At 50.2% G+C, this 13,994-nt stretch overlaps 1 protein-coding gene across 1 annotated transcript; it reads right to left on the bottom strand.

Annotated features, from left to right (window-relative positions):
- Positions 1–311: 311 nt before the first annotated feature.
- On the bottom strand, positions 312–8,917 carry LOC142741705 (uncharacterized). The gene is made up of 3 exons (XM_075851046.1): positions 8,868–8,917; positions 4,409–4,524; positions 312–1,928 (listed from the first exon to the last, which is right to left on the bottom strand). Exons 1-3 carry the CDS (start codon positions 8,915–8,917, stop codon positions 958–960), a joined length of 1,137 nt encoding a protein of 378 aa, XP_075707161.1. The 3' UTR covers positions 312–957.
- Positions 8,918–13,994: the final 5,077 nt, after the last annotated feature.

Genomic DNA, 13,994 nt, shown 5'->3' on the forward strand with positions numbered 1-13,994 from the left:
CGTTCACCTCTGCAGATGGCTCCAACCACTAGAAGTCCACTTCAAGGGGATAACACCCGATGAAGCCCTCAAGTGATATACCGACCACTAGAAGTCCACTTCAAAGGGATAACACCCGATGAAGCCTTCAAGTGATATACCTTCTACCAGAAGACCACTTCAAAGGGATAACACCCGATGAAGTCTTCAACCATGTACCTTTTTTGGGGGACGCATACCCCCGATGCGACCCCCCCACCATTTTGTACTGACTGGCCTCAAGGACTCCCCCCGCCACAGCGAAACAGGCCTTGACCACCTTAAGCCTGTGAGTTCCTCCACACCACCACCGCCCTTTCTATGCCTTCTGCTATCGCCAAGCTCCAAAGATCAATGCCAACCTCGGTCAGATGAACCCCGTCACTCCTCCAGAAATTCCCCACTCCTGACTCCAAATCCCTATGCCTCACGCAAATGCCCCCGTTTTTTGCCACAAAACGGGACACCGCCCGATTAACTTTAATGCGAGCCTTATTGACTCTCTCCACAGATCTAGCTAACCGCCAGTGCTTTCTTGGGACTATGTCCGACCACACTATCACCAACTTGGGATAAGATACCCACAAACACAACATATCATGTTTGATATCCCGCACCAACTCACGAAAGGGGCGGACTCCTAAGTCATTCCCACCCACGTGCAACACTAAGACCTCCGGAACCCTATCAAGCCGAGCATATGTCTGGAATTCCGCCAACACCCTGCTCCACGACATACCTCTAAAACCCAGCCAATGCACAACCGCATCCTGTCGCGGAATGCGCAACTGGCGACCATCCGGGCGGACGTCCGCCCTCAAAGCCCCCCAGTGCACGTAAGAATGACCCATCAACCACACCAAACACGGAGGCGAATCTGAAACGGAAAAAACAATTAGGCACCACCATATAACATTTTTAAAGCGTTAACAACAAAATTCATAACATATGGGGGCGGACATAGGACTTAAACCTGTTGGACTCCCAACGACCAATACGCCTCACCCCCTCATCATCCAACCCCCAGCGCCCCGCTTCTGTTGCTGCGCCAATCCTGAAGGAATGAGATGAATTTGAGCCTGCCGCGACACCAACCGCCGTCAAACATTTTTTAAATACAGCTCCAAACTGAAACCTGGACAAAAACGACCCGTCCACATGACGTAACAAAGGCAAATCTGGAGACCCCCTGTTTGGCGTAAAACCCCGCATGCACTCTACTGGGCACATAACCGACCCCGGGAGGGCGAACAAAACTATCAGTTTTCCCTTCCCTACTTGGTCAGTTTTTGACCGACGCAACCATACCTCCAGCCGATCTGCGAATAGGCTCACCTCCCCAGATCTCAGCCCCCCTGCCTGTTTGGTACTTGGCGACACCAACTCACCTATTCTAAATGCCCCAAAGAACGCTAACGAAAAAGCCAACCGAAACAAATCCATTTCGTCTGAAGAACGACAGACCGATGCTAATGAACCGCCCAACGAGCTAAGCAAAGCAAACGACACAGGCCTTCTACTATCCGCCTCCACCCTACCTCGGCGCAACCCCTTCAAAGCCTGCGATACCAGAAATTCCTTCGATACATCCTGAAAGCCCCGCAACTTAAACCCAAACGCCACCGCAGATATGAACCGGTTCACCTTCGCCACTGAAAACCCCGCCTCCCAGGCGTCCCCTAACCAGTACAAAAGTGCCACCAACCTGTCTCTATCCGTATTGACGTCACCCAACTCTCTTACCCACTCCTCCCACTGCCTCCAACAAGCAGCATAAGCACTCCACGTCGTGCGCGCCAAAGACCTTTGTAACAGTTGTTCTACGGGACCGATACCAGATCCCAAAGATGCTCCGGACAAGCCAAACCAAGACGTTCCGCTCCCGGTGCCAATTGCCGAAACCGGTCCCACTGCGAGCGAGAAAGAGCATCAGCGATACAATTCCGTACACCCGGGACATGCACCGCCACCACCCACGCGTTCAACGACAAACACACCAACACTAAATGTCGCAACAATTGAACTACCGGAGGAGAGGACGCCGTGATGTTATTAATGGCAAGCACCACCCCCATGTTGTCGCAGTAAAAACGGACCTTCTTATCCCCGAGCCTGTCCCCCCAAATGGTAGCCGCCAGATTCCGCGTGAGTCCACTGGACACCCAGCTAGCCGGCCATTGACCTGCGCACCACGGACCTCCCCCGTAAGCTCCAAAACCGCCCGCCCCAGCCGCATCCGTAAAAATATTCAAATCACTCGTATCCTGCGCTGGGGCCATCCATAGCGAGCGACCATTGTACTGGCCCAAGAAGTCATCCCAAACCTGAAGATCAGCTCGGTGCTCCTCCTTGAGCCGCACAAAATGATGCGGTGCACGCACTCCCGCCGTTGCCGCCGCCAACCTCCTACCAAACACCCTCCCCATCGGCATAATCCGGCAGGCGAAATTCAACTTCCCCAGCAGCGACTGAAGCTCCCGCAGCGTCATTTTCTTCATTCTACAAGCCCGCCGAACCTCCAGCCTCAAAGCACCCAACTTATCCGCAGGGAGACGACACTCCATTGCCACCGAGTCTATTTCGATTCCCAAAAAACAAATCGTCGCTACCGGGCCCTCCGTTTTTTCTGGCGCCAAAGGAATCCCAAAATCCCTCGCCACCTTCTGCAGTGCATGAAGCAAATTACCGCAAACCGGCGAACCGCCCGGGCCAACGCACAAAAAATCATCTAAGTAATGGATCAACGAGTCGACCCCGGATACTCCCCTCGTTACCCACTCCACGAAGCTACTAACGCCTCGAAGTATGCACAAGAAAGGGAACACCCCATCGGAAGGCACCGATCCACGTAAAAAGCCCCATTCCAAAAACAACCCAACAGCCGTTGGCTTTCTGGATGAACCGGCAACAACCTGAACGCCGCCTCGATGTCGGTTTTTGCTAGCAGCGCACCTGGACCCGCAGCCCGCACTAACCCCACCGCCTTATCGAATGAGGTATAAACTACGGAGCACAACTCGTGATCAATCCCGTCATTTACCGACGAACCCTTGGGATACGATAAATGTTGAATCAAACGAAATTTTCCGGGCTCGCGTTTAGGGACAATACCCAACGGGGACACAACTAAATCTTTTACCGGCGACTCAACAAACGGCCCCGACATGCGGCCCAACGAAACTTCTTTTAACAACTTTTCCGACACGACTTTTGCATGCAAGTAAGCCGATTTTAAATTCCTCCGCGTAACCGGAACCTCATAAGGAGGCGGAGGAATAACAAAACCAACCCGAAACCCTTCGTAAAGCAACTTAGCCGCCGCCCTATCCGGATACTCATTTAGATAAGGGGCCATCTTTTCCACCCTCACCGGCGACACCCCCTTGACCAGCCGCGGAGGGCTGGTTTCCTGACCTCTTTTTCCGCATACATTTTGCCGCCCCGTGTGAAGCCCCATTACACTCGGAACACACGTGCTTGAACTTGCACGTGGCCCCGAACTTACACTGGCCTTCATTAAATTGCCAGCAAAAACCCGCCTTTCCCCCGCCGCTTTGTCCAACCTGACTAGACTGGCCTCCCTGGCCGGCGCTCCCGGGAAAGGACTGCCTAACCGGAGCCGTAACCCGTAACCAGAGAGCAATATCCTTCTGGTCCCACCGAATCGCCGGCCGAACCGCTTTTCGCTGACGGAATTGCTCATCGTACCGCAGCCACGCCTGACCCCCATACGCCCTATGAGCCTCCCCAATGGCATCAAAATAACAAAACAACGCCGAACAATTTTCCGGCGCCTTTTCCCCTATCACACTAGCCAATATGGCGAACGCCTGCGACCAATTAACGAACGTTTGCGGGATAAGCCTATACCGCCGCCGTTCTTCCTCGTCCTTTTTACTCTCGTCCCGCTTGCTCTTATCCAAATTAAATTTAGCGAGCGGCAAGAGAGAAAAAATCTCCACATATTCGTCCTTCCAGATCCGCTCGCGCACCTCCTGCTTTAAATGCGCCCCCAACGGACCCTCGAAACAAACGTACACCTCCCCCCGAGCACGGTCATCAATATGCACCCGATCGCCATCCTTTTGTGCCTCGGTCTGTACCGACACCGCGACCGCCTCCCTAACTGCCAGCACGGGCCGCGCCTGTACCAATCCCACGTCCCTGGAGCCCTCCCACACTACCGCCGGGGACACTTCCGAAACTACCGGCGCCGCCGCCCTATCCAGGCGCCCGACCAGCTCCCTCAAGCAACCCACTAAATCTGCCAGACCCGCGCCATCGCGCCCGCCCGCGCCACTACCGGCCACCGATGCGACGCTAGCAGCCCCCCCGCTGACACCCGACATAAAAATCGCTGGATACGACAATGATGGAGTTACACACTCACCGGGCCGCACAGGCGCTGTGTTCCCGTCAGCCGGACCATCCTGACCTCGACGATACACGTCCAGTTCACCTTCCTCCAGCTCCTCTCTCGCAGACGACTGGCCATCCCACCGACATCTTCGGATCGGAGATGATGAAGCGCTGACTGATGGGCCGGCAACCTGCCGCCCGACCGATGGAACCCAGACTTCCGACTGGACCTGTTGCCTCAACGTCGCTGCAGATCTAGGCGTCCGTCTCGCTGATCCTGAAGAGGCCTGCCCCCTGGCCGGAACATCACCAGGCGGGGCGGCCGTACCTCGTCTTCCAGATCTTCCATCCGATGGTGGAGGGGTGACAGGGAGCCCGGCCTGCGACTCCCTGCTCACCGCCGGACCCCGTCGCGGCTTGGGATTCCTGCCAGGACGCAGGGCCTGGGAAGGGGCGGTCCCCCCAGCTGCCTGGCCTGCAGCGTCCGAGATCGGGCTCCCTCTGCGACGCCGTGTCCGCGGGACTGTCTCAGGACTAAGGCGCTCTGGAGGTCGAGACCGCCGGGAGGGACGGGTCGACCTGGCCTGCGTCGCCGTCACCCCCGGCAACGCTCTCTGCCTGCTCCGGACAGGAGCAGTTGTTGCCGACTCCCCCCCCGCCGCCATGCTAGGAAGGGGGCCGGGGGAGGGGAGCCTGTCCCCTGCAACAGACCCCGAACGCCGGGCCTGACATGGCAACACGGCGTCCGGGATCCTCGCTAATGCAGCCACGGTCTCCTCCAGCCATCCGGGACCGTGGTGCACAGCAGCAGCTCGCAGCTGCTCTAACAAAAATGCCTCTGACATGCTGTACGAGCGCGGGCAACAGGGAGCTTGTCCTTACTGTGTTACTCCCTCCGCTGCTTCCGGCTCAATGCCGAAAACAGCGGGAAGAGCAGCAACGGCCCCCTGACTCCTCCCTGACCCCCTCCAACTCCCTCCAACTCTCCCTCACAAGTTAACCCTTTCCCTACCAGGGAGGTCATGGAGGCTTCCCTTCAGCCCTGCAGGCTCCGTCCAGCCCCTTCTGGAAAGTTCCCCTCTGGCCTGCACATCGACGTAGCACATACGCATTGTACAATTCCATCTGTATGATGTGCACGGCCAGCTTCTTATACCACACCCTCGATTTCCGCATGGCGCTGTAGGGCTTCAGGACTTGATCTGACAAGTCAACCTCTCCCATGTACCTATTGTAGTCCAGGATGCAGTCTGGTTTGGGGGTCTCTATACTGGTACCTTGTACAGGTACATAGGTACTGGTGTGGCCATGTATTGTTGTTAATACAAGGACATCTCTCTTGTCCTTGTACTTGACACACAATATGTTGCTGCTAGATTGTGCCCTGCTCTCACCCCTTCTGAGTGTTTGCCCAAGCAGAATCTTAGGGAGGCCTCTCAGATTTTTTCTAGCAGTGCCGCATGCCGCAGGACTTCTGTAAGCGAGGCACTTGAAGAGTGGGACGCTGGTATAAAAATTATCCAAGTAGAGGTGGTAACCCTGGTCCAGCAGTGGGTGCACCAAATACCACACAATTTTTGCATTAATTCCCAGTAAGGGGGGGCATTCTGGGGGCTGAATACTGCTGTCCTTCCCTTCATACATCCTAAATTTGTAGGTATACCCTGATGCACTCTCGCACAGCTTATACATCTTTACGCCATACCTTGCCCTCTTACTCGGCAGGTACTGGCGGAATTGAAGCCTCCCTTTAAAATGTACCAGGGACTCATCAATAGAAATACACTTCTCGGGGGTGTATGCTTGGGCAAACCGAGCACTGAAATGGTCTAATAGGGGTCTCAGTTTGTACAAACGGTCAAAACTGAGGTCATCTCGGGGTGGGCACTGCTCATTATCCTTATAATTTAAGAAGCGAAATATTGCCTCATAATGCATCCTGGACATGGCCATACGGTACATTGGGGGTATGGTATAAGATGTCCATGCTCCAGTAGGTCCTAATGGATGGCTTTTTCAGAAGCCCCATGTTCAAGTGAAGTCCCCAGAACTTGCCCAACACTGCTACATATACAGGGGTCCACCTGTAGGATTGGGCATAAAATGATGTAGGGTTCTTAGTAATATACTGTTGGACATATAAATTTGTCTGGGAGACCATAAGATCTATAAAGTCATCAGTGAAGAAGAACTTGAAAAAGCACATTTCACTGAGCCCTGCCGTATTAAATTTTAACTCTGGGATTTTGGGCTCATAAATGTCTGGTGTGGGGGTCCAAATGAAGGCTTGAACTGCGGCGGGGTCATTTCGCTCGGGGGCTTCAACTGCACTGGTGGTCAAGGGGCATCTCCTAGGAGGTTCCTCTTCTTCATCACTGGATGAGGAGGTGGATAAATAAAACAGAGTCTCACCATCCGACGACTCTGTGTCGGAGGCAAGAAATGAATATGCCTCTTCGGCACTAAATGTCCGTTGGGACATGTTTGATTGCTTTCCTAACTAGGAGCAATAGGCTGCTACCTAAACCAGCTCAAAAAATTGGTGTTTTTATAGAACGAGTGGGCTTCCCTGAGACTAAACCTAACAAGGGTGAGGGTTCCTAACACTAAACCTAACTAGATTTTATTTGAACTTCCCTGAGACTAATTCTAACTACGGCGACTATTCTCTGACACTTAACCTAACTAGATTATTCTGAGCTTCCCTAACACTAAACCTAACTACGGTGACGGGTGCCTGACACTAAACCTATCTAGATTATTCCGAGCTTCCCTGACGCTAAACCTAACTACTGTGATGGACCCCTAACGCTAGATTAACTATGGTGATGGATTCCTGACGCTATACCTAACTATGCTTTTTGACGGTTCCCTGACACTAACTAACACTAATACTAAACTAACTAGATAAATTGTCTAAATTAACAGGTTTTTTTTTCGTTTTTTTTTTTTTTTATATATTTTTTTATTTTATTTGTTTTATAAAGAAAAAAATAATCCCCAGGGACCAAGAAATTGGTCCTGAAGACTAAGAAGTGGTCAATGATAGGAGATCACTGACCAAAAATGTGGGGGGAACACAAGGAGGAAGGGTAAAGGACTGGGTAGTGGATTGGGGAGGTGGGAAGCAGAAAAAAGTTGTATTTTTTTCACTTTTTTTCACTCTTTTTCTTCTCTCCCTCTACTCACAAACGCTCTGAACGCCTCGCTATCTCCATCTCAGGGCGGGTGCGGCAGGATGTGATGTCAGGGAGAGGAAGTGAAGAGACCGATCGCCACTATTGGACAGTTACTCACTGACTGACCAATAGTGGCGATTGTGGAGGCGGGACCATCGCAATAGGTCCCGGCGTATTGAGCTGTGATAGCCTGCTGTCGGAAACAGCAGCTGTCACAGCTCGTGCACGCGCCGGTGGAAAATGTTGATGCATTTTCCCTGCGACATAATATTCCGTCGCTGAGCGCGAACGGGGCGGTCAGGGCGACGGAATATTACGTTGCTGAGCTCGAAGGGGTTAAATACATTGAATACACAGTGTCAAGAAACTTTAATTTCACTTTTTCAATGGTTTTCAGTGACTTAAGTGATAAATTATCACGCTGCAGCAAGTTATCAGAGTCAGGATAAGGATTGCTATATCTGTACATGACTCCAAACAAAGAAACAAGAAGTTCATCTGCTCACCAGGCCGTCCATGTGTCCAATAAACTCTCGGTGGGCGGATAATTGTCCGGTAACTTTATCCATTAAAATGGAGACGATCCAGAACTTAGGCTACATTCACACGACAGTGAAAAAAAATGGCCATTAAAAACTGATCAACTGTCAGTTTTTCATGGCCGTTTTGCATCATTGTGTCTGCAAATTTTTATACACTTCCAGTCCGTCTGTCCATTTTTAATGGCCGTTAAAAAAACTGATGAATTTCATTTGTCTGGCTTCTTTTGTCCCAACCCCCTGAAAACACCCAAACAAAGGTCATTGTCATGATTGTTTCACAGCCCCCCTGTAGATGATGCCACACAGCCCCCCTGTAGATGATGGCACACGGACCCCCTGTATATGATGCCACACAGACCCCCTGTAGATGATAAAACACAGACCCCCTGTAGATGATGGCACACAGCCCCCCTGTGGATGATGGCACACAGCCCCCCTGTAGATGATGGCACACCGCCCCATGTAGATGATGGCACACAGCCCCCTTGTAGACGATGGCACACAGCCCCCTGTAGACGATAGCACACAGCCCCCCTGTAGATGATGACACAGACACCTCTCCGGAGAAATCACCACACCCCCCCTCCCTGTGGTAATCTTCCGGGACTCTCTCTGTAAATTCAGGACCGTGCCGAAAAATTTGCTACAGTAGACAACAATATCCCCTGTACTAGCGCCATGCTACCATAGTAGTGAGCGCAACAATAGCCGTAATTTTTGTCAGCCTGAATGCCCTACATACTCACCGATGTATGACCGTCTATGTCACGAGTGATCTCTAGTCTCACTGGTTTTGCGAAGGCGGCGTGAAGACGTCATCTCGTCACCTTCGCAGAACCCATGAGACTAGAGACCACACATGTAGAGGACGGCGCTGCAACGGTGAGTATGTGTCATTGCGCCGCCGATTACCAGCAAGGGAGCCAATAGTTCCCTTGGCTCTTGAATCCCCAAATCACAGAACCATTTTTAACGGCTGTTACATGTATTGACGGCCGTTAAAAATTGATCCATTGACTTCTATGGGGGCCGTCTGGCCGTGAAAGCGGCCAAAAATAGGACATGTTCTATTTTTTGACGGCCAATATTCACGGGTGGTTAAAAAAAGGCCGTGTGAATATACCCATAGAACATCATTGTTCTGAAAGCGGACATTTTTTACTGTTGTGTGAATGTAGCCTAAAACGAAATTCAATAAAATGTATCCTTTATTAGTTCAGATGTTGCCGTCTTTACCTTGACTTTTAACGCATTAAATAAACAAACCCTTATCTTGACTTTTTCAATGGCTTTTGTTGTGTGATATCACGCTGCAACAAATGATATTTTATTTCACATATAGCGAAAAGTAGTAATCCAAAAATAGGTTTGTAACGTTTCGGTCTATACATTCAACCTTCTTTAGACACGGATATGCGGCGCTTGTGACCTCGGTCGCTGTTGGGTAATGGCGCCATTATTTTTGGATTACTACTTTTCGCTATATGTGAAATCAAATATCACTTATTGCATAATACCTTGGAGTGCTGAGTTCCCATTTTTTACACATTGGCGTGGAAGCCTACTCACGCACACTTGAAACACGGAGTGCTGCGGGATCAAGAAAGTATCACGCTGCAACAAGTTATCAGAGTCAAGTTAAAGATGGCTACATCTGTATAACACGTTTAGTGTAAACAGAACCACTTTATCAAGTAAACATGAGACCATAAAGTTTTTTCCAGAGAACCCCTTTAATGACCACCGTGAAAAGGCGTATTGTCATTAAGGGGTTAAATTCGCAGTGTTGGACGGTCATCTCCAGTTTACTGTTGTATCATTATTATACCGAAATTTATATTATATTATATAATATAATATAATAATATATTATATAATATATATATTATTATATTATACCTGTTAGGAGATGATGTCACCCCCAGATGAAGGCTGTGCCGAAACGTGCGTCGTGGTTTGCGCCATCCCGGTTGTGTCATATAGATGGGTATATATTGAGGCATGTTATTTCATATGCTGTACTCTTTTGAACATGTGTTGCACCTATCCTAGGACCACCACTACTTGTATTTAGCTTCTTGTCCATGTCCTTGTTCATCCTGCACTATTGTAAAGACAATTTATATTATATATGGTATATATATCCTTATTTCATATATATTGCTTAGCACTATACACTTTATAAATAAGATGTATCCGTATTGTTATGGGCATGTGTTCACCCTGTGTATTTCACTCTGGAGATGTTGCTATATCTATTGTGTGACACTTTTTATTCATTTGTCCTCTATATTTAATAAAGTTTTTTGATACTTTTCAAAAGCATCACTATTGGTGCTTGGTGCCTTTATTGTTTAGGTCAGGTTTGCCCCCTGCCGCTAGGGGCTGTGGGGTAACACAGCAGGAGGCGTGTGCAGATGCCTGAGGGACTCAGTGGTGTGCCTGCTGAACATGGTGGGCAGTTCCCTGGTGAAGGGTGCGGGTCCATCCCAGGTTTTCGCGTGGGCGGTCCTGTAAAACATTTTCCCTTGTTAACCCTCTTCCGGTGAGTTATGAGGCTGTTGCGGTCTCAGTCCAGACTGAGACACCTAATTAGGTAAACAGGGATAACTTGGCTGTGTATGTCTGCTTCGAGGGAACGGTGCCCATCTTAAGCAGGAGGTCAGGAAACAAATAGGGAAGGATGAGTATGTGGAGATGTTCTCCCTCCTCCCCTTGGAGAAGTTCTATCTGGATCAGGGGAAGAGGGGCTAGAGCATAAAAGAAGGAGGAGGAGAAAAGGCGTTATCTCCTGATTCCGCAAATGTTTACCAATTGGTTAATATGGTGAACGTTTTCATTTGCGATTCTAGCTAGAGTGATTTGCGAAAAGACCCCGGAGCACTGCTCGGCCCTTTTATGTTTTATGGATTCTATTGGGGAAGCATATAGGGTGTATAAGGGCCTGGTATGGCTCCGTTATGATAAAGAAGTCACAGTACAGCTGACACTAAGCTTTATGCAGAACATAGTGGAATGTCAAAAACAGCAAAAAAAATCAAGAGAATCAAAAGAAATTTAATAAAACAACACCAGTCCCAAGTGAATATAATTCGTAATGTTGTAGAGGGGTAAGGGAATGATAATGCTGGGAACTCTCTCTGTTATACTCTACTTAAACCCTATACACACACAAGAAACAGAGTATAGAGCCAAGTATATATGAAAAGAATAACAAATTTTATTAAATACATATAAAAACATACATGTAAAAAAGGTACATGAGTGGAGAGACTCTATATGATATGAACACAGGTAAGTAGAAAAACCAAGTGTATGGTGTGTTTAAAGTCCTTATATTAACTCCTTAACGCCGAAGGACGGATATATCCGTCCTCAGCAGCTGCTAGTTCGCGCAGGAGGACGGATATATCCGTCCTGTGATGGCGCGGGTACTGAGACTGTACCCACGCGATCAGCGGCAGGAGCACGGCTGTTATACACAGCCGGGCTCCTGCTGCAACTGCCGGAATCGAAGCGCGCTCCGATTCCTGCAGTTTAACCCATTAAATGCCGCTGTCAATAGTGACAGCGGCATTTAATGTGTTTGACAGAGGGAGGGAGCTCCCTCTGTCACCCGATCGGCGCCCCCGCAAACAAATCGCGGGTCGCCGTCGGGTTTCCATGACAGCCGGGGGTCTAACAAAGACCCCCAGGTCTGTCTTCCGCAACTGCCCGTTAGGCGATGCCGGTAGCCCCGGTAGCCGCAGGGAATTCCGCCCGCAAAACCGCACCAAATAGTGGCGCAGGTTTCGTGAGGCATGTCCGCTGCGGGAATCCTGCAGGGAAAAAAAAGTTTAGACTTGCCCCGGCCGTAGTCCTGGTGACGCGTCTCTCTCTTCTGAACGTTGCCCCGCCTCCTGGGATGACGCTGTAGACCATGTGACCGCTGCAGCAGTCACATGGGATGAAACGTCATGACAGGAGGCCGAGCTGCGCTAAGAATAGAGGATCGCGTCACCAGGACTACGGCTGGGGCAAGTCTAAACTTTTTTATAAATTTGAAAAAGTGCCTTTTTTTTTTTTCCTCATGTGTGCTTTTTGCGGCAGAACCGCAGCATTTCCGCAACAGAGGAGCAGCGATTCCACAGAATACATTGACATGCTGCGGCTTAAAAAGCCACACTGCAGGTCCATTTTTTTTGCAGCGTGTGAATGAGATTTGTTCACATCTCATCCACTCTGCTGCGACTGTAATACGCTGCGGATTTTCCACAATAAAATGTGTTGCATAAAATCCGCAGTGTTCATGCCTAGCGTGTTCCTACCCTAAGGCCGGATTCACACGAGCGTGTGCTTTTTGTGTGCGCAAAAACGTGGCGTTTTGCGCATGCAAAAGGTCCATAACAGCTCCGTGTGTTAGCAGCGTATGATGCGCGGCTGCGTGATTTTCGCGCAGCCGCCATTATTATGACACTCTGTTTGTATGTTTGTAGCACGTGGTGCTTTTCTGTTTTCATTCATAGTTTATACGGCTGCGGAAGTGCTGGGCGTGATTTTCACGCACCCATTGACTTCAATGGGTGCGTGATGCGCGAACAATGCACAAATATCGGACATGTCGTGAGTTTTACGCAGCGGACACACGCTGCATGAAAATCACTGACAGTCTGAACGGCCCCATAGAGTAACATAGGTCCGTGCGAGGCGCGTGAAAATCACGCGCGTTGCACGGATGTATTACACGTTCGTCTGAATAAGCCCTAACAATAAGGCCCAGTTCACAGAGTTTTTGGGCCTTGATATTGACTCGGACACTGCGTCAGAATCAGCACCAAAAAACTTCCAAAACCGCCTCCAATTGATTTAATCTGGAATCAATGGGAGCCAGTCGCGGAAAAAAGAAAAAGCAGCACGTCCTTTCTTGCCGCGATTCTGCCTCTGACCTCCCATCGAAATCAATGGGAGGCAGAAAATACATTTTTCCCTGCGTTTTTTTGTCTGCTGTCCTCAATCGCCGCGGGCAAAAAACGCGGCAAGATAGTGTGGGCAGGTCAAAATCTGCCTCAAAATTCAGTGCGTGGTTCCAGGCGGTCGCGGGTGCGCATGCGCGGGAGTTTGCGGATGCGCGCAAGCGGTCGTACGGGCGGCAGTGTTTGACGGCCCCCATGACGACCCCCATGCTACCCAGGGCCGCCATCAGGGGGGGTATTATGGGTACTGATGTGAGAGGCCCGGACAAACCTAATTGAAAGGGGGCCCCGCAGCTCACGACATTCTTTTGGTGAAAAAAACGGGCCCCATTGCAGGGGCCTGTTTTTTTTCTAACAAAGGCAAGTCGCGGAAGTTGCCGGGCCCCCCTTTCAATTAGGTTTGGCCGGGCCTCTCACATCAGTACCCATAATACCCCCCCTGATGGCGGCCCTCGGTACCATGATATAGTGCTGGACGGAGTACCGTTAACAGGCGGTGCCACGGTAGGGGGGCCCAGAAAATTTAGCTGTAGGGGGCCCTGAAATTCCTGATGGCGGCCCTGCGTACAGGTACATGGGTACTGGTGTGGCCATGTATTGTTGTTAATACAAGGACATCTCTCTTGTCCTTGTACTTGACACACAATATGTTGCTGCTAGATTGTGCCCTGCTCTCACCCCTTCTGAGTGTTTGCCCAAGCAGAGTCTTAGGGAGGCCTCTCAGATTTTTTCTAGCAGTGCCGCATGCCGCAGGACTTCTGGAAGCGAGGCACTTGAAGAGTGGGACGCTGGTATAAAAATTATCCAAGTAGAGGTAGTAACCCTGGTCCAGCAGTGGGTGCACCAAATCCCACACAATTTTTGTGTTAATTCCCAGTAAGGGGGGGGGCATTCTGGGGGCTGAATACTGCTGTCCTTCCCTTCATACATCCTAAATTTGTAGG

The sequence above is a fragment of the Rhinoderma darwinii genome, chromosome 2 (assembly GCF_050947455.1).
Source record: "Rhinoderma darwinii isolate aRhiDar2 chromosome 2, aRhiDar2.hap1, whole genome shotgun sequence".
Classification (NCBI taxonomy): domain Eukaryota; kingdom Metazoa; phylum Chordata; class Amphibia; order Anura; family Rhinodermatidae; genus Rhinoderma; species Rhinoderma darwinii.